This window comes from Ranitomeya variabilis, chromosome 8 (assembly GCF_051348905.1).
Source record: "Ranitomeya variabilis isolate aRanVar5 chromosome 8, aRanVar5.hap1, whole genome shotgun sequence".
In the NCBI taxonomy this organism is placed as follows: domain Eukaryota; kingdom Metazoa; phylum Chordata; class Amphibia; order Anura; family Dendrobatidae; genus Ranitomeya; species Ranitomeya variabilis.
The window spans coordinates 88959876-88981333 of record NC_135239.1 but is presented as its reverse complement, the minus strand read 5'-3'; the positions used below and the strand labels follow the sequence as shown (position 1 = coordinate 88981333).

The 21458-nt window shown below is 45.2% G+C and overlaps 1 protein-coding gene across 1 annotated transcript in view; it reads right to left on the bottom strand.

Moving 5' to 3' along the window:
- The window catches only part of LOC143788497 (uncharacterized), a 186738-nt gene that overhangs the window by 3430 nt on the left and 161850 nt on the right, over positions 1-21458 (bottom strand). Inside the window, exons 29-32 of the mRNA XM_077278193.1 lie at positions 13768-14025; positions 10878-11138; positions 9017-9277; positions 189-449 (exon numbers count right to left, since the gene is read on the bottom strand). Of these exons, the coding sequence (XP_077134308.1) occupies positions 189-449; positions 9017-9277; positions 10878-11138; positions 13768-14025 (1041 nt within the window). The remainder of the gene's footprint in view (positions 1-188; positions 450-9016; positions 9278-10877; positions 11139-13767; positions 14026-21458) is intronic.

Genomic DNA, 21458 nt, shown 5'->3' with positions numbered 1-21458 from the left:
GCCAGACACAAGACAGGTAGGAGGACATGACCGAGCTGATGTCACACACAGAGAAGATCTTTGTCTCATGTCACAATTAAAACAGAAATATATAAAGTAGGTCAAAGAATAGAGATTTAAGGAAACAGCTGGGATATTTTTTGAGCATTTCCTTCTTTAAGGGAATAATGAAGTAATATATAACTTACCGGCACCAAAGCCAACGTCTGTAGTGTATGAGCTGTTGCATTCCATATCCTTAGCCAACACAGAGAAGGAGTAGGATGCCCCACAGGTTAGGTCTGACACAATGCAGCTTGTATTTTCGGTGTCACAGGAGTACACCACGTCCTCCCCATGTTTCACCATGGCAGCATAGTCCAATGCACCTCTGCTTGCCTCCCATGATAACACGGCAGAGTCGTTCTCACAGTTTATGTGCACAGCAGTATTGTTTGGTAGACATGGGGCTACAAAAATGATAAAATCATCAGGAGATAATCACTGCTTCTCAGAGCGATAAACCATAGATCACACAGAGAAGTAATCTCAGACTGGAACAGGAAAAGATGCAGTTAGAAAATCCTGTTATTAGATAACACTAGTGGTATGTGTGTGACATCGCATGTAAGAGAAAACAGAGACCAATGTGTTACAGAAAATCTCCCGCAACTTTATCTCCAATGTGGACTCCAATATTCAGAGATCAAGTAAATATGTAGGATTCACGAGGACCACATTGATGGCCGCCTCCAAGTTTATTTCCCATGGGTCTCTTTTTAAAATCCACCCCACACCTTCACCCCTATATGCGGGATGTCACCAGTGAAATTGTGTTCAGGGGCTGGATAAACTAATTGCGCTCACAAGTTTTGAAACAAAAGGCTGCATCCTCTGCACATGTACCGCAGATCCCATCAAATCACAGCAGGGAACGAGGACCGCGCTGTGCAGATCATGGTCAGAAGTGTCGTTTTTAGGGTCTTGATAAAGCTACACACATACCCCATGGCTTGGGAAACAATATGGCACACAGCTGTTAGGTAGGACAGTAGAAAAATGAAAATTTATGTTACAGGTCTCATCATGGCTTACTAAAAAGGGTTTCTACTATGATTATATTGATGAACTATTCTTAGTAAAGGTTATTATCGTCATATCGGTGAGGGTCCGACAGCCATCACATTCAGCTCTTCTATTACTGGCTTCAGCATTTATAAAGTTTACAAACCAAATACCACGGCTCAATCACACTGTTTTATAGCCATGCTACGGTGTGACATATCAGCCCTATTTATCTAAATGAGAACTGATCCACATTACCTGTAAATGGACTCTAAACGTTGTTACGGAGCCCTGCTGATCCCGTAAGATCTATGGGGCGGACACAGATCTCCCTAAGAATCTGCCTCCATATGTTAGTTTAAATAAAGAAGGAGTTACTGCAACAGCCCAGCTAACCGGTTGTTGCAGTGATGTTGCTTTCCTTTCGGGGAGGGTGATGTCATGCTTGGAGGCAAGGAGAATTCTCTTCACCAGGTAAGGCACTCGCATTCAACACATCTGAATCTAGGCCAGGAGGGGAAGCTCAGGACCGGATTCAGGGGAGCTTCCCTCAAATATAGATATACAGTCATATGAAAAAGTTTGGGCACCCCTATTAATCTTAAGCTTAATGTTTTATAAAAAAAATTTTTTTGCAACAGCTATTTCAGTTTCATATATCTAATAACTGTTGGACACAGTAATGTTTCTGCCTTGAAATGATGTTTACTGTACTAACAGAAAATGTGCAATCTGCATTCAAACAAAATTTGACAGGTGCATAAGTATGGGCCCCCTTATCATTTTCTTGTTTTAAATACTCCTACCTACTTTTTACTGACTTACTAAAGCACTTTTTTTGGTTTTGTAACCTCATTGAGCTTTGAACTTCATAGCCAGGTGCATGCAATCATGAGAAAAGCTACTTAAAGTGGCCACTTGCAAGTTGTTCTCCTGTTTGAATCTCCTCTGAAGAGTGGCATCATGGGCTCAAAACAAAGATTATTCAACATTCAATTGTTTTTCTTGCAACAGCTATTCAGTTTCATATATCTAATAACTGTTGGACACAGTAATGTTTCTGCCTTGAAATTAGGTTTATTGTACTAACAGAAAATGTGCAATCTGCATTCAAACACCTGAAAACAAAGATTATTCAACATAGTTGTTCAGGGGAAGGATACAGAAAGCTGTCTCAGAGGTGTAGCCTGTCAATTTCCACTGTGAGGAACATAGTAAGGAAATGGAAGAACACAGGTACAGTTCTTGTTAAGGCCAGAAGTGGCAGGCCAAGAAAAACATCAGAAAGGCAGAGAAGAAGAATGGTGAGATCAGTCAAGGAAGATCCTCAGACCATCTCCAGAGAGCTGCAGCATCAACTTGCTGCAGATGGTGTCACTGTGCATCGGTCAACTATACAACGCACTGTGTTTTTTTGCCGCCATGCATAGCACCTTTTTGTATTACCAAACAACTCAATCTTGGTTTCATGATTCCACAGGACCTTCTTCCAAAAAGAAATTGGCTTCTCCAAATGTGCTTTTGCATACCTCAGCCGACTCTGTTTGTGGTGTGCTTGCAGAAACGGCTTCTTTCGCATCACTCTCCCATACAGCTTCTCCTTGTGCAAAGTGCGTTGTATAGTTGACCGATGCACAGTGACACCATCTGCAGCAAGTTGGTGCTGCAGCTCTCTGGAGGTGGTCTGAGGATTGTCCTTGACTGATCTCACCATTCTTCTTCTCTGCCTTTCTGATGTTTTTCTTGGCCTGCCACTTCTGGCCTTAACAAGAACTGTACCTGTGTTCTTCCATTTCCTTACTATGTTCCTCACAGTGGAAATTGACAGGTTACACCTCTGAGACAGCTTTCTGTATCCTTCCCCTGAACAACTATGTTGAATAATCTTTGTTTTCAGGTGTTTGAATGCAGATTGCACATTTTCTGTTAGTACAATAAACCTCATTTCAAGGCAGAAACATTACTGTGTCCAACAGTTATTAGATATATGAAACTGAATAGCTGTTGCAAGAAAAACAATTTTTATAAAACATTAAGCTTAAGATTAATAGGGGTGCCCAAACTTTTTCATATGACTGTATGTCCTGGTCTGGAGAAGTCTGCCAGTCAGTCTGAGTGAGTCTCCAGGAGGGAGAGATAGAGGAAGGACGTCTGGAACAGACGCAGGGGCTGAGCTGCCACATAAGAGCTGCTACCCCTGGAAAGAGAGTGAGAATTGAAGGAGTTGAATTGTGGAGGAGCTTAGAGGAAAGGAGCACAGTAGAGAAAGAGGCTCAGGAAGGGAACAACGGAAGGACACCCTAGGCGCCAGAGCGTAGAAGCCGGGAACCGGGAGCCCGAGGTTGTGTTATACTCTTAGTGACATGGCAGAACCGGAGGGCACTGAACTTTACGTGATTTGCCCACACCAAGTCTGAGGTGAAGCAGTAAACTAAGCCTGGGTCATCTAAGAGACAGGTTCGCACAGCCTATCGTACAGACAACTGTCTTAGGACAGGAGAGAGGGGACTTTGCAACCAAGCTTCAAGCGGCAGGGACCTCGCCAACTAAAGTAGAGCAAGTAGGAAAGGCTTACTGACCTCACCTGGGAGAGGGATCTCCTATTGCCTCCAAGCTGGCAGGACCTCAGCTACCCTGCACTTGGTACCCTGGACTGAGGACTGCTACCACCAGTAAACCAGGTGAAGACTGCAAACCTGTGTCCTCATTATTCGCCATACCATCCACCACACCATCGGTGCCCTACACCTGGGAAGTCCGGGAGACCTCACTTAACCTGTGGGAAGCGTTACCATCTTGCTGCTACAACATCACCCCAGAGGAACCCTTTAAGCAGCGTCGGTCTCTACTGACCGAACACCACAGGTGGCGTCACGAACAATAGACTTTATCCACAATTCCCCTTAAAAGACCTTTCCCCTTTAATTGGGTGCCCAGGGCCACTGACTGGGTCGCAGCCATCATGACATCCCCTTTAAGACCGGACCTGGTACCAAGTACCCCACGGCCCTGGTGGGCACTCCATTACCAGTGTGAGACATGTAACTAACACAGCAAAGCAGAACATTTGTTGCAGCACTCACAGCTCTGCTGTATCGCAACCCTGTCTGGCTGTGAGCTGGAAGCTGAAGCTGAGAGGAACCCGCAGATGTGTCAGGTATAATCACAGTGAGATCAGGAGAGCAGAGAGCAGCCATTACACATCACAATGGCAACTCTTTTTTTATTAATAATAATCTCTGGAGGCAGATTCTCAGGAAGACCTATGTCCGGCCCATAGATCTTAACAGCTCATTTACATATAAGCAAAATGTGGATTTCTCGGCAATAAGACATTGGATCTCAGATATCAGCTATTTTATTGCAGTGCGATATATGCCGAGACAGGCAATGAAGGAAATGGAGAAATGACTTCCTCCTTCTCCTCCGCACCTGTGTGGCAATGTTCTCATGCGAGAGAATAGGAGCACAGGGCACTGACACTCGGCTCACGCTCGCTGCAGAGCTGGAACAGAGTGTCATTAACATATTGCATCCGATGCCCTCGTCTGATTCCAGCCTAGGGGGGCTTTTGCACATTGAGTGGCCCCATCGGGGCTGTTGTCTGAGGTCCCCCGCAAAACGGAATTCTGCAGTATGTGCCATCAGGGCCATTGAGTATAATGATGCTGACAGCGATCATGTGCGCACCATTTTACTACTGGAGGTAGTCACTCAGACGCAGTCTACTACTGGTTATGGCAGGAGGGTGACTGTTGCCCACTATAAGGAGTCATGGCAATGCAGAGCTACTGCTGGGAAAATGTTTTTTTTTTACGTTGCCACTAATGTCAGGTTATGTTGCACATACAGTGGGGCAAAAAAGTATTTAGTCAGTCAGCAATAGTGCAAGTTCCACCACTTAAAAAGATGAGAGGCGTCTGTAATTTACATCATAGGTAGACCTCAACTATGGGAGACAAACTGAGAAAAAAAAATCCAGAAAATCACATTGTCTGTTTTTTTATCATTTTATTTGCATATTATGGTGGAAAATAAGTATTTGGTCAGAAACAAAATTTCATCTCAATACATAGTAATAAATCCTTTGTTGGCAATGACAGAGGTCAAATGCTTTCTGTAAGTCTTCACAAGGTTGCCACACACTGTTGTTGGTATGTTGGCCCATTCCTCCATGCAGATCTCCTCAAGAGCAGTGATGTTTTTGGCTTTTCGCTTGGCAACACGGACTTTCAACTCCCTCCAAAGGTTTTCTATAGGGTTGAGATCTGGAGACTGGCTAGGCCACTCCAGGACCTTGAAATGCTTCTTACGAAGCCACTCCTTCGTTGCCCTGGCGGTGTGCTTTGGGTCATTGTCATGTTGAAAGACCCAGCCACAGTGGCGTAACTACAAAGTTATGGGCCCCGGTGCGAACTTCCAAATGGGGCCCCCCCCCCTACCTCCGTGACGCCCCCCCACCCCCTTCCCCTAGATACGCCTCGGACTGTTGCAGGAATCTCCTGCACTGCAACATGGTGTTGGGTGCCAGCACAGCCCGCACAGTGGTATATCCAGCACAGCCCGCACAGTGGTATATCCAGCACAGCCCGCACAGTGGTATATCCAGCACAGCCCGCACAGTGGTATATCCAGCACAGCCCGCACAGTGGTATATCCAGCACAGCCCGCACAGTGGTATATACAGCACAGCCCGCACAGTGGTATGTACAGCACAGCCCGCACAGTGGTATATACAGCACAGCCCGCACAGGGGTATATACAGCACAGCCCGCACAGGGGTATATACAGCACAGCCCGCACAGGGGTATATACAGCACAGCCCGCACAGGGGTATATCCAGCACAGCCCGCACAGGGGTATATACAGCACAGCCCGCACAGGGGTATATACAGCACAGCCCGCACAGGGGTATATACAGCAGAGCCCGCACAGGGGTATATACAGCACAGCCCGCACAGGGGTATATAGAGCACAGCCCGCACAGGGGTATATAGAGCACAGCCCGCACAGGGGTATATACAGCACAGCCCGCACAGGGGTATATACAGCAGAGCCCGCACAGGGGTATATACAGCAGAGCCCGCACAGGGGTATATACAGCACAGCCAGCACAGGGGTATATAGAGCACAACCAGCACAGGGGTATATAGAGCACAGCCAGCACAGGGATATATACAGCACAGCCCGCACAGGGATATATACAGCACAGCCCGCACAGGGATATATACAGCAGAGCCCGCACAGGGGTATATGCAGCACAGCCAGCACAGGGGTATATAGAGCACAGCCAGCACAGGGGTATATAGAGCACAGCCCGCATCTCATCTCCCCCCCCCCCCCCCGATAATGGCCCCACAGTCCGGTGAAAAAGAAAAAAAAAAACTCTCCTCACCTTTCCTTTTGCCCGCGCTGCTCCTGGCGGCTGCAGTCTGCCCAGGACACTGCAGGTGCGCGATGATATGACGTCATCGCGCACCCGCAGTGTACTGTCAGAGGCAGAGCGGGGAATGATGGGAGAGGGAGCGTCAGGTGACGCTCTCCTCCATCATTGCATTGAACTATACCGGTGTCATAGACGCCGGTATAGTTAAATGCGGCGGCGGCGGCGGCGGGAGGAACAGTGCAGCGGCCCACTACTGGCATCGGCTCTTCTGGCATTTGCCAGAAGTGCCCGATGTCCAGCCCGGCCCTGCCCTGACCTGCCGGCCCGGGGCCCCTGACCTGCGGGGCCCGGTCGCAATGGCGACCGCTGCGACCGCGGTCGTTACGCCCCTGCCCAGCCACATTTCATCTTCAATGCCCTTGCTGATGGAAGGAGGTTTGCACTCAAAATCTCACGATACATGGCCCCATTCATTCTTTCATGTACCCGGATCAGTCTTCCTGGCCCCTTTGCAGAGAAACAGCCCCAAAGCATGATGTTTCCACCACCATGCTTTACAGTAGGTATGGTGTTTGATGGATGCAACTCAGTATTCTTTTTCCTCCAAACACGACAAGTTGTGTTTCTACCAAACAGTTCCAGTTTGGTTTCATCAGACCATAGGACATTCTCCCAACACTCCTCTGGATCATCCAAATGCTCTCTTGCAAACTTCAGACGGGCCCGGACATGTACTGGCTTAAGCAGTGGGGCACGTCTGGCACTGCAGGATCTGAGTCCATGGTGGCGTAGTGTGTTACTTATGGTAGGCCTTGTTACATTGGTCCCAGCTCTCTGCAGTTCATTCACTAGGTCCCCCCGTGTGGTTCTGGGATTTTTGCTCACCGTTCTTGTGATCATTCTGACCCCACGGGGTGGGATTTTGCGTGGAGCCCCAGATCGAGGGAGATTATCAGTGGTCTTGAATGTCTTCCATTTTCTAATTATTGCTCCCACTGTTGATTTCTTCACTCCAAGCTGGTTGGCTATTGCAGATTCAGTCTTCCCAGCCTGGTGCAGGGCTACAATTTTGTTTCTGGTGTCCTTTGACAGCTCTTTGGTCTTCACCATAGTGGAGTTTGGAGTCAGACTGTTTGAGGGTGTGCACAGGTGTCTTTTTATACTGATAACAAGTTTAAACAGGTGCCATTACTACAGGTCATGAGTGGAGGAAAGAGGAGACTCTTAAAGAAGAAGTTACAGGTCTGTGAGAGCCAGAAATCTTGATTGTTTGTTTCTGACCAAATACTTATTTTCCACCAGAATATGCAAATAAAATGATAAAAAAACAGACAATGTGATTTTCTGGATTTTTTTTTCTCAGTTTGTCTCCCATAGTTGAGGTCTACCTATGATGTAAATTACAGACGCCTCTCATCTTTTTAAGTGGTGGAACTTGCACTATTGCTGACTGACTAAATACTTTTTTGCCCCACTGTATGTTGCAGTTATGTGCAATGCTCGGTAGCAGTAGGGTGGTATTTAGCCAGAGTTTAAATGATCTTAGATCATGTTTATCACAAAATGCTCACACTCACTGTGTTGTAGGACATATAAGTTATGCCCTTCTCTAAAACTTTGTCATGGGAGACCTTGGTAGGAAAGAGCTAATAACCCGGGCCCCTGCGATTTCCCTCAGACTAGGGAAACCCTGACTGTCCCTCTCCCAGAGTTTACACTGATGGTGTGCATGTCTGGGCCTCCACCCTCACCTTATCTCCTGTATCAACCCTAGGCTGATACCATCCGCCCACCACCCAGTGAAGAGACCACATTCCAATACCCACAGTTAGCACAGACAAGGATAACATAAAAATAAGCACCACGCCGCAGTCACTCAGGAATACACTATAAATGCAAAGGGCAAAACAAATACAAATATGGGAAGGAGCAAATAAGACAAAGGGAAATACACCACCAGCACCGATACTCCAACTACTAGCTCACCACTCCAGACCGAGATAACCACGCACAAGACAGAAGCTATAATCGGCGACGCCCAATGTTCAGGAGAACTATTTAAAGGCAGTGGGCATGGCCCAGCTTCCAATCCGAGCACCAGGTAAATTAACCCCGGACCAGCTAGATAAAATCTAGCCGACGCCAATGAGCGCATAGTGGACAAAAGCGGAATTACCGCTGTCTGTCGGACGACCTGGTCTGAACAGCGTCTGACATGACAAACTTATTGGCCCGTATTCTTTTTCAGTGCATCCTATTAGTTGTGTACTCCTCCATGCACCACTCCAGATATGTTACTCCAATCAGGGACTGGAGTAGCACTTCTGGAACAAGAAACACTGGCACTATTGATGAATTTGACAGACTGGCTCCCCGGTTTTGATGAATTTGGAGCCCCTGCTTCAAAATGGAATAAAAATGTCAAAAGTTGAACATAATTACAGTGTTTTATGCAAGTTTTACGGTGAAAACACTTCAATGAATTATCCCATTGTGTGTGGTCCAGGTGGCGAATTAACCTTTTGCTTTTTACATGATCTCAAAAAAAATTAATGAAACAAATTATTACCTAGTAGTGGAGTTTACCTGTCATTAGGAGCAATGAAGAGCTGGTATTACTACTGCACTTCTGTCCCACAGCTTCCACTTTTACATTATATGACAATCCACAGCTTAGACCCGTTAGCCAGCAGTCGGTGTTGGCGCTATGACAATCGATCTCCAATCCCCCAGTCTCAGTGCCGGTTACATGATACATCACAGCTCCAGCACTTGGGGACCATGTCACTGAAGCCATCGAAGTTGGGCAATTTCTTGTATAAGTGACATTGAGTGGAGAGCAAGGAGCTGGGAAAACAGTAAAAAGCATGACACAATCGAATGTGGCCCAATTCTATTTATAACTAGCTGTACTATCCAGCTTTGCCCGGGTTAATAACTGCTGTTAGCAAAATAGAATGTGTTAACAAAAAATTATTCTGCACACAAAAACCACAAAACAAATAGATAGAAATGTAATTATTAAAAGGCAAAAACTAAGCCAATAGAAGCATTTCACAACATATAGTTCAACACCAGAGATAATCCTCACAGATTTAACTAAATTGGCCAAGTAATGTGAAGTAATCTTCTACTACTTATTCGAGAGCCTTTTGATAAATGACATTCTTAATTTTTCCACCAACACACCCTAACTGACATGCTATTACCTCACACAAGCTTTGTTATACTGAGAATGTCCTTTGTTGCCTATATTAACCAATCAGAGCTCAGATTAATTAACTGTAGCAAAATAGAAGCTGAGCTGTGATTGGTTGCTATTGGCAGCCTGATAAATCCCCAGCCAACAGGAAGCCCTCCCCCTGGCAGTATATATTAGCTCACACATACACATAATAGACAGGTCATGTGACTGACAGCTGCCGTATTTCCTATATTGTACAGTTGTTGCTCTTGTAGTTTGTCCGCTTATTAATCAGATTTGTGTGTTTTAGGGCTAGTTTCATGTGTCAAGTTGTGTGTGTTCAGTTGCTTGTGGCGACATGCATGTAGCGACTTTGTGAGATGAGTTTTGTGTGGCGACATGCGTGTAGCAACTTTTTGTGTGTCGAGTTGCATGTGACAGGTTAGTGTAGCAAGTTGTGTGCAGCAAGTTTTGGGCGTGGCGAGTTTTATGTGTGGTGCGTTTTGAGTATGTTCAAGTTTTGTGTGAGGCAACTTTTGCATGTGTTGCAACTTTTGTGCATGTGGCAATTTTTTCGCGTGTGGCGAGTTTTCCATGAGGTGAGTTTTGCACATGTGGCGAGTTTTGCGTGAGCCTAGTTTTGCATGTGGCGAGTTTTGCGTGTGGCGAGTTTTGCATGTGGCGAGTTTTGAGTGTCGACTTTTGTGTTTCGACTTTTATGTGGCAAGGTTGGTGTATGTGTGGTGAAATGTGTGCTGAGGGTGATATATGTTCAAGCACGTGGTAGTGTGTGGCACATTTTGTGTGTGTGGTCATATCCCCGTGTGTGGTGAGTATCCCATGTCGGGGCCCCACCTTAGCAACTGTACGGTATATACTCTTTGGCGCCATGGATCTCACTCTTTAAGTCCCCCTTGTTCACATCTGGCAGCTGTCAATTTGCCTCCAACACTTTTCCTTTCACTTTTTCCCCATTATGTAGATAGGGGCAAAATTGTTTGGTGAATTGGAACGCGCTGGGTTAAAATTTTGCCTCACAACATAGCCTATGACGCTCTCGGGGTCCAGACGTGTGACTGTGCAAAATTTTGTGGCTGTAGCTGCGACGGTGCAGATGCCAATCCCGGACATACACACATACACACATACACACACACATTCAGCTTTATATATTAGATGTTATAGTAGAATAGTGATATCTTTAATCTTGTCCCTTATAGCTACTAATACTGCAGAGACATGACAAACACTGAAGACAATTACCTGTGTTTTCATAAACTGTAAGACTTTTCGAGCTGTTGCATGTTCCACCAATTGCCAGAACAGAAAACCCATAAGTCTGACTACAAGCTAGTACATTGGAGGTGAAGAAGGTGCTAGTTGTGGTATATGAAGACACATCGCCATTGATGCCTTCAATCATCATAGTGTAAATCCAGGCTCCATCGCTCTCTTTCCAGACGATGGATGCGGTTTGGCTGCTACAGTCAAGATCGGCAGTCAAACCCTGTGGCTGGCATGGAGCTGGGAAGTAAAAACATTTTTTTTATTTTTGTATCCATTTGGCTATGAAAAATAGCAATATATTACAATAGCTACCAAAAAATACAAATTTCTGAAGTAGACCTTGTGCATAAAATGTGACAATGGTAATAAAAGTGAATATGCACAGCGATTCACAGTTCAATGACTTCTAAATGTAATGATGGCCAGGCGGCAATAATGAGATAGTACATGGGCAACATGGGGCTCAGTGGTTAGCAATGTAGCCTTGCAAATCCCACCAAGGACAATATCTGTTAGAAGTTTGGAAGTTGTCAGTGGGTTTCCTCCACGTGCTCCGATCTTCTCCAAAACTCCAAAGACGTAGTCCCCAGTTTTCTCACCAGTGTTGATGAGGGCACATGTTGGCGCAGACGCCCTGGATTCATTAAGAAGTCACACCTCTTAATGAATCAGGACTTAGTTCCTGCTCGTAATGATTTTGACAAGTTGAGGTCACCACATTACACCCCAGCTCTACCTACTTTTCTGGAGCTGGGCGGCAAAAATAGTGCGAAAAGACCAAAAATGCGCAATTTTTGTACAACCTCATGTTGTGCAAAAAATTGTGACTTTTCACAGCATTTTGTGTCAGAAATCGGGCAAAAAAGCTTTGATGAATTGCTCCCAATCTAATAGGGAATTTAGATTGCGAGTCCCAGTGAGGACAATGGTGTCTGTACAGAGCAGTGAAATATGATGGCACTATACAAGTAAACAAGATAAATAATATATAGTATGGGTAACTGGGCAACATGACCAAATCAATGGGGTCTGAAAATCTCCTGCACTGCTGAGAAATTTTCAACCCTGACATCTGAACTTGCAAATATTCAACTAGTCATACTTATGTTGCAAATATAGTTCAAATTATTTTGCTGTGATGGCGAAAAATAATCCCTGCTACTTGTCATGAAGGAAGTTTACTTATAAGATTATCTATCCAAGGAGAATAACATTGCAAAGAATAGTAATTTCACAAGATCATAAAGTTAATGAATGATCACAATGTCCGTCCTGTTGTGGTCAAATATTTATACGTAAATAAGGCAAATGATAGGAGGGCCAACGCGTAACCTTTGGGTCTCCCAGTTTTGCCTCAGTAATCTCTAGAATATAAGGAATATCCAATCGAGGACATTATCGCATGGGACCCACATCTATCGGACACATATTATGCAGCGCCCCAGAGTCCTGGTCGTTGCAGTACTGATGCTCCGCCGCTAAGGGGGGCTATGGTACGTCTGATGGCACTGAAGGAGTTCACCTGACTAGGTATCACAGACACCAATACACTTCACAGTCTGGCCTCCAGGGGGAGCTAAGGGTGCTATGTATTAGGCCACTCCTCACAATCTGGTAAAACTGGGGGTTAGAGAGGAAGTTAGAGAGAAGCTGACTGGGAATCGAACAGGCAACACCCTGTGGCAGAGGGTGTTGCGGGGAGAGACTCAGGGGGGTCCCTGTCAGGGGTGGGATCCTGACAGAGGCCTAGCGAACAGAGAGAACGTTACGGGACCGCGCCTGCACTTGATCGCGGCGGTACCCTAAGAAAGGACAAGAAGCGAGGTATATTGTGCCGAGGCAACATCCTACTGAGGCGCGTAGCCGGTGGCCGGAACGCCGAGGAAGTACTAGGCTCCAAGCAATACTTCAAACCTACGGCAGGACAGTCAGCTATAGGCGGGCTGTCTCACACAAATCACCTACGAAGACACAGGGGGCAACAACAGGAGAAGGGCGACACTAGGGTCCAGGAAGAGCTCCGAGCCTACCCGTCATACGGGTGCGTCCTAGCCATATCATCTGGGGGACGAAGAAGAACATCAGAATCGAGTTGTGAGGGAACACGAGAAACAGACACAAAAGTTGTGGGGACTATCCCGTAAGCACAGCAGGGGAGGACCACAACACACAAGCGCTAGAAGGTAGGCACAGATTTCCACCTGCAAAGGAAACCCTGGAGGTGCCATCGGACCAGCCGCACTTGCGCAGCCTGGTTGACCGTATTCCGGACTGAGGATCCTGAAGCCTTCAGTAAAGAGGTAAAGAGACTGCAACCTGGTGTCCTCGTTATTTACTGTGACCGGCACTGCACCGCACTACCACCACCATCCACACCTATTATTGGGCGCCCCTCAGCAGGGTCACGGACCGGGTCTAGCCACCGTGACAATCCCAGAGCAGAGACTCAGAGGCCCGGTACCGGTTACCCCTCGGCCCTGCGGCAGTGGGGGCGCTACATATTACATGTCCAAGAGAACTGTCATAAATGTTCATAATGGGACATCCCCTTTTAAGAGAGAGATGTTTGCTTCAGGCAATCCATATTTATTTGAAGGGTCCTGTTAACAATAAGATAATCCATGGACGGGCATACTATTGGTGCAACCTGTGCAACCGAACAAGGACCCAAGAGGTATGGGGGCCACTTCTATGTCCAAAGAAGGGAGAATTGATGAGTTATTGGACTGCCTAGAGCCCATGTTCTTACACAGGGGCCCTCCTCTGCCTATGTCCACTCCCAAGATTATCCCAATGAATCCTGCTAGCGGTTATGAATGATTGTACTGCCACTAAGTGCCTTTAATATAAATCATATCATAATTACCTGTTTCAAATGTGCTTACAGCAGGGAGTACACTGTCACACGCGTCGTTTACTGCCACTACGGACACATTGTAGGACTGTCCACAATGTAAACTCGGGTATGAGCACTGTGTAGTAGTAGTATTGCATCCGGATATCGTCCTATTTCCAGACAGTGTGGCCAGGTAGTAGAGGGCTCCTTTGCTCTCTGTCCATGATATGAAGGCATCATTGTTTTCACATTTCACAATTGTAGTGATATCTCTTGGTTGACATGGAGCTGTATTAAGAAAATAATCATTACCATTGGGGCATTTATGGCAAGACTTTGGAAAGGCAAAATGTGCATGTACTGGTGTATCACCCTGTGCTTAATATTCTGGGTAGGTCACAGAAATATATGAGAAACGCTAGAATAATTACAGTATCTTCTGGAATGTAACTGTACAAATAATAATATAATCCGTAACTTTCGCAGTATATATAATATATATATAAAAACACACGCACACACAGTTGTGCTCAAAAACTTACATACCCCGGCAGAATTTTTGCTTTCTTGGCCTTTTTTCAGAGAATATGAATGCTAACACCCAAAATTTTTCTCAACTCACGGTTAGTGGTTGGGTAAATCCATTTATTGTCAAACTACTGTGTTTTATGTTTTTAAATCATAATGACAACCCAAAACATCCAAATGACCCTGATCAAAAGTTCACATACTCCATTTCTTAATACCGTGTATTTCCCCCTCTAATATCAATGACAGCAGAAAGTCTTTTGTGGTAGTTGTGGATGAGGTTCCTTATTTTCTCAGATGGTAAAGCTGCCCACTCTTCTTGGCAAAAAGCCTCCAGTTCCTGTAAATTCCTGGGCAGTCTAACATGAACTGTGCACTTGAGATCTCTCCAGAGTGGTCAATGATATTGAGGTCAGGAGACTGAGATGGCCACTCCAGAACCTTCACTTTGTTCTGCTGTAGCCAATGACAGGTCGACTTGGCCTTCCGTTTTGGATCATTGTTATGTTGGAGCATCCAAGTACGTCCCATGTGCAGCTTCCGGGCTGATGAGTGCAAATTTGCCTCCAATATTTGCTGACAACGTGCTGCATTCATCTTTCCTTCAACTTTGACCAAGTTTCTTGTGTCTTTGTAGCTCACACATGCCCAAAACATCAGCGATCCACCTCCGTGGTTTACAGTAGGAATGGTGTTCCTTTCGTCATAGGCCTTTTTGACCTCTCTCCACATGTAACATTTATGGTTGTGGCCAAAAAGTTCAATTTTGGTCTCATTACTCCAAATTACCTTGTTCCAAAAGTTTTGAGGCTTGTCTCTGTGCTGTTTTGCATATTGTAGGGAGATACTTTGTGGCTTTCTTCTGGCAACTCAACCATGCAGCCCATTTTTCTTCCAGTGCCTCCTTATTAAGCATCTTGAAACATCCACACCTCCAGTTTTCAGAGAGTCCTGTATTTCAGCTGATGTTATTTGTGCGTTTCTCTTTGCATCCCGAACAATTTTCGTGGCAGTTGTGGACAACATTTTTGTTGGTCTACCTGACTGTGGATTTGTTTTTACAGAGCCCCTGATTTTCCATTTGTTAATCACAGTTTGAATGCTGCTGACTGGCATTATCAATTTATTGGATATCTTTCTGTATCCCTTTCCTGTTTTATACAGTTCAACTACCTTTTCCTGTAGATCCATTGACAATTCTTATGCTTTCCCCATGACTCAAAATCCAGAAACGTCAGAGGCTGGATGAAAGATGCAAGAGTCTGTCTGGATCCCAGAAACTCATTGAGCTTTTATGCCCACACACTGATTACAAGCAAACAGGTCACAGGTGAGAATGTTACGTTTAGTAGCCATTCAAACCCATTTGTGTCAGCTTCTGTGCAAGTTATCAGGCCAAAATCACCAGGGTATGTGAACTTTTGATCAGGGTCATTTGGATGTTTTTGTTTGTCATTATGATTTAAAAAGAGAAAATAAAAAAGTCTGACAATAAATGGCTTCACCCAGCTACTAACCATGAGTGGAGAAAAAGTTTTGGTGTTATCATTCATATTCTCTGAAAAAAGACCAAGAAAGCAAAAATTCAGCCAGGGTATGTAAACTTTTGAGCACAACTGAGTCAATGGTGAAGTGATTGAGGGAAGATACATGTCACTGCGCATGATCGCGTCAGTGATGTTAAACAAGAATAGTTTCCTTCAACACACTGCATGGTTGGGACGGTTTATATAAAATTATATAATGGGCTGGTTTTAGTGGACATTCATAGAGCGGGAGGGAGGATGTCCACATATCTCCACCAGCAGAGCTGCCAGGACCTAGGTGATGTCAGAATCATGTGATCAGCCTCATGATGGAGGAGTCACAAGGTCTGGGCTTAAATGGCTGACTGGCAGAGCTTCCAGTGTTCAGAGCTTCCTGGAGAGATAGGACTCCAAGAAAGTGTGTGCTAATCTGAACCGTGGACATTGCTGTCTGTGAGCGGGCTGATCCCACTAGGAAAAGAAATGTGGGTTTTTTTTGTTTGATTTGCTGTTTTGCCCAGAGGGACGTGTTTACTTTCCCAGCTTGGTTTATGCTGCTACAATAAACCAAGCCTTTTCTTAAAGAGACAGTGTTCCAGTTATAGCTCTGTGCCCAGCTGAGTGAGCCGCTCTACCACAATATATATTACATACATACAGGTGCTTCTCACAAAATTAGATTATCATCAAAAAGTTAATTTATTTCAGTTCTTCAATGCAAAAAGTGAAACTCATATGATATAAAGAGTCTTTACAAACAGATTGATCTATTTCATGTGTTTATTTCTGTTAATGTTGATGATTATGTCTTACAGCCAATGAAAATTCAAAAGTCACTAGCTCAGAAAATTAGAATACTTTATAACACCAGCTTGAAAAATGATTTTAAAATCCAAAATGTTGGCCTACCGAAATGTATGTTCAGCAAATGCACTCAATGCATGGTTGTGGCTCCTTTTGCATCAATTACTGTAAGGTGGCATGGTGGCGATCAGCCTGTGGCACTGCTGAGGTGCTATGGAAGCCCAGGTTGCTTTGATAGCAGCCTTCAGCTCATCTGCGTTGTTGGGTCTGGTGTCTCTCATCTTCCTCTTAACAATACCCCATAGATTCTCTATGGGGTTAAGGTCAGGCAAGTTTGCTGGCCAATCAAGCACAGTTATATTGTCGTTTTTAAACCAGGTATTGGTACTTTTGGCAGTGTGGACAGGTGCCAAGTCCTGCTGGAGAATTAAATTTCCATCTCCAAAGCTTGTCAGCAAAGGGAAGCATGAAGTGCTCTAAAACTTCCTGGTAGATGGCTGCGCTGACTTTGGTCTTGATAAAACTCAGTGGACCTACAGCAGCAGATTACATGGCTCCACGAACCATCACTGATTGTGGAAACTTAACACTAGACCTCAAGCAGCTTGGATTGTGTGCCACTCCACTCTTCCCCCAGTCTCTTGGACCTTGATTTCCAAATGAAATTCAAAATTTACTTTCCTTGTGGAGTGTGTCAATGACTACCTTCTGGATATCTGTCAAGTCAGCAGTCTTCCCCATGATTGTGGAGCCTACTGAAACAGACTAAGAGACCTTTTTAAATGCTTAGGAAGCCTTTGCAGGTGTTTTTTTGTTAATTATTTTAACTTACTGAGATAATGATTTACTGAGATGATGACTCTCGGATTTCCATTGGCTGTAAGCCATAATCATCAACATTAACAGAAATAAACACTTGAAATAGATCACTGTTGTGAATTCCGCTTTTGGGCTCCCTCTGGTGGTTGTAAGTGGCACTTTTGTGAGTTCTGCTCTTGGGCTCCCTCCGGTGGTTTTGAGTGGAATGGCTGCTTCTTGGATTTAGCATCAGCAGCTGCTTCCACTGATCGTCTTTCTGGCTCGGCTATTTTAGTCTGGCCTTATCCCTCACTCAATGCCAGTTGCCAATTGTTCCTGCTTGGAGTCACAGCTCTTTTGGAATTCTCTGACACTCTGACCAGTTCAGCAAAGATAAGTCCTTGCTTGTCCTTTTGCAGTCCACTTGTTGTGGACTTATTGTTCAGCACATTTTATGTTTTTTCTCTTTAGTCCAGCTTATCAGTATGTATCTATTTAGCTAAGCTGGAAGCTCTGGGCAGCAGATTTTGCCCTCCACACCTTTAGTCAGGTGTGGAGATTTTTACATTCTCTGCGGTGGACTTTTTCTAGCTTTTATTACTGACCGCACAGTGTTCTGTCCTGTACTATCTATCTAGCTAGTAGTGGCCTCCTTTGCTACATCTTGTTTCATTCTACGTATGTCATTTCCCTCTCCACTCACAGTCATTATTTGTGGGGGGCTGTCCTATCCTTTGGGGATTTTCTCTGAGGCAAGATAGCTTTCCTGTTTCTACCTTTAGGGGTAGCTAGCTCTTAGGCTGTGACGAGGTGTCTAGGGAGTGACAGGAACATCCCACGGCTACCTCTAGTGTTGTGTTAAGATCAGGAACTGCGGTCAGTATAGTTACCACCTGCTCAGAGCTAGTCGCATGTCGCTCCTAAATCACCAGTCCATAACAGTGCAACTGGCCAAACATGAGTTAAATGCATCTCAAAAGAAGGAAAAAAAAAAGAGTTCTGGGCCATTTTTTTTTCTTTAGTCTGTTTTGTCTTTTTTCTTCCTCTTAATCTCTGGGTGGTTCAGGATTTGGGCGCGGGCATGGATGTTCAGGGTTTGTTTTCTCGTGTGGATCAGCTTGCTGCAAGAGTACAGAGCATCCAAGATTATGTTGTTCAGACTCTGGCTTTAGAGCCTAGAATTCCTACTCCAGATTTGTTTTATGGGGATAGATCTAAGTTTTTGAACTTTAAAAATAACTGCAAATTGTTTTTTTGCTCTGAAACCCCGTTCCTCTGGTGATCCCATTCAGCAAGTTAAAATAGTCATTTCTCTGCTGCGTGGTGACCCTCAGGACTGGGCATTCTCCCTTGAGTCAGGGGAACCGGCATTGCTTAATGTAGATGCATTTTTTCAATCGCTCGGATTACTGTATGACGAACCTAACTTTGTGGACCATGTAGAAAAAACCTTGTTGGCCCTGTGTCAGGGTCAGGAAGCGGCAGAATTATACTGCCAGAAATTTAGAAAATGGTCTGTGCTCACTAAATGGAATGAGGATGCTCTGGCAGCAATTTTCAGAAAGGGTCTTTCTGAAGCCCTTAAAGATGTTATGGTGGGGTTCCCCACGCCTGTTGGTTTGAGCGAATCTATGTCTTTAGCCATTCAGATTGATCGGCGCCTGCGCGAGCGCAAAGTGGTGCACCATATGGCAGTGTCCTCTGAACAGAGTCCTGAGCCTATGCAATGTGATAGGATTTTGACTAGAGCAGAACAGCGGGGATACAGACGTCAGAATGGGCTGTGTTTTTACTGTGGTGATTCTGCTCATGCTATTTCTGAATGCCCTAAGCGTATTAAGAGGGTTGCTAGATCTGTTACCATCAGTACTGTACAGCCTAAATTTCTCCTGTCTGTGACCCTGATTTGCTCATTGTCATCCTTTTCTGTCATGGCATTTGTGGATTCAGGCGCTGCCCTGAACTTAATGGACTTAGAATTCGCCAGGCGCTGTGGTTTTTCTTTGCAGCCTTTGCAGAGCCCTATTCCTTTGAGGGGTATTGATGCTACACCGTTGGCCAAGAATAAACCTTAGTATTGGACTCAGCTGACTATGTGCATGGCTCCAGCACATCAGGAAGATTGCCGTTTTCTGGTGTTGCATAATTTACATGATGTTGTTGTACTGGGTTTTCCATGGTTACAAGTACACAATCCAGTGCTGGATTGGAAATCTATGTCTGTGACTAGTTGGGGTTGTCAAGGGGTACATAGTGACGTTCCTTTGATGTCAATTTCCTCTTCCCCCTCTTCTGATGTTCCTGAATTTTTGTCAGATTTCCAGGATGTATTTGATGAGCCCAAGTCCAGTTCCCTTCCTCCACATAGGGACTGTGATTGTGCTATTGACTTGATTCCTGGCTGTAAGTTCCCTAAGGGCCGACTTTTCAATCTGTCTGTGCCAGAGCATGCCGCCATGCGGAGTTATGTTAAGGAGTCTTTGGAGAAGGGGCATATTCAGCCGTCTTCTTCACCATTGGGAGCGGGATTCTTTTTTGTTGCCAAGAAGGATGGCTCCTTGAGACCCTGTATTGATTATCGCCTTCTTAATAAGATCACGCTCAAATTCCAATACCCTTTACCTTTGCTTTCTGATTTGTTTGCTCGGATTAAGGGGGCTAGTTGGTTTACCAAGATTGACCTTCGAGGGGCATATAATCTTGTTTGTATTAAACAGGGTGACGAATGGAAAACTGCATTTAATACGCCCAAAGGCCATTTTGAATACCTTGTGATGCCTCTCGGGCTTTCTAATGCTCCTTCTGTATTTCAGTCCTTCATGCATGATATTTTCCGCAATTATCTTGATAAATTCTTGATTGTGTATTTGGATGATATTTTGTTTTTTTCCGATGATTGGGAGTCTCATGTGAAGCAGGTCAGGATGGTATTCCAGATCCTTCGTGATAATGCCTTATTTGTGAAGGGGTCTAAGTGCCCATTTGGAGTTCAGAAGGTCTCTTTTTTGGGGTTTATTTTTTCTCCTTCGTCTATAGAAATGGATCCTGTTAAGGTCCAAGCCATTCATGACTGGATTCAACCCACATCTGTGAAGAGCCTTCAGAAATTTTTGGGCTTTGCTAATTTTTATCGCCGTTTCATTGCCAACTTTTCCAGTGTGGTTAAGCCCCTGACCAATTTGACGAAGAAAGGCGCTGATGTGACGAATTGGTCCTCTGCGGCTGCTGAGGCCTTTCAGGAGCTTAAACGCCGATTTACTTCTGCCCCTGTCTTGCGTCAGCCGGATGTTTCTCTTCCTTTTCAGGTTGAGGTTGACGCTTCTGAGATTGGGGCAGGGGCCGTTTTGTCACAGAGGAATTCTGATGGTTCCTTGATGAAACCGTGTGCCTTCTTTTCCTGAAAGTTTTCGCCTGCGGAACGCAATTATGATGTCGGCAATCGGGAATTGTTGGCTATGAAGTGGGCATTTGAGGAGTGGCGACATTGGCTTGAGGGAGCCAAGCACCGTGTTGTGGTCTTGACCGATCATAAGAATCTGATTTACCTCGAGTCGGCCAAGCGGCTGAACCCTAGACAGGCTCGATGGTCCCTGTTTTTCTCCCGTTTCGATTTTGTGGTCTCATATCTTCCAGGATCTAAGAATGTTAAGGCGGATGCTCTCTCTAGGAGTTTTTTGCCTGATTCTCCTGGAGTCCTTGAGCCGGTTGGCATTCTTAGGGAAGGGGTGATTCTTTCTGCCATCTCCCCTGATTTGCGGTGGGTGCTTCAGGAATTTCAGGCTGATAAGCCTGACCGCTGTCCTATGGGGAAGCTGTTTGTTCCTGATAGATGGACAAGTAAGGTACTTTCTGAGATTCATTGTTCGGTGTTGGCCGGTCATCCTGGGATTTTTGGTACCAGAGGTTTGGTTGCTAGGTCCTTTTGGTGGCCTTCCTTGTCGCGGGATGTGCGTTCTTTTGTGCAGTCCTGTGGGACTTGTGCCCGGGCTAAGCCTTGCTGTTCCCGCGCTAGTGGGTTGCTTTCGCCTTTGCCTGTCCCTGAGAGGCCCTGGACGCATATTTCCA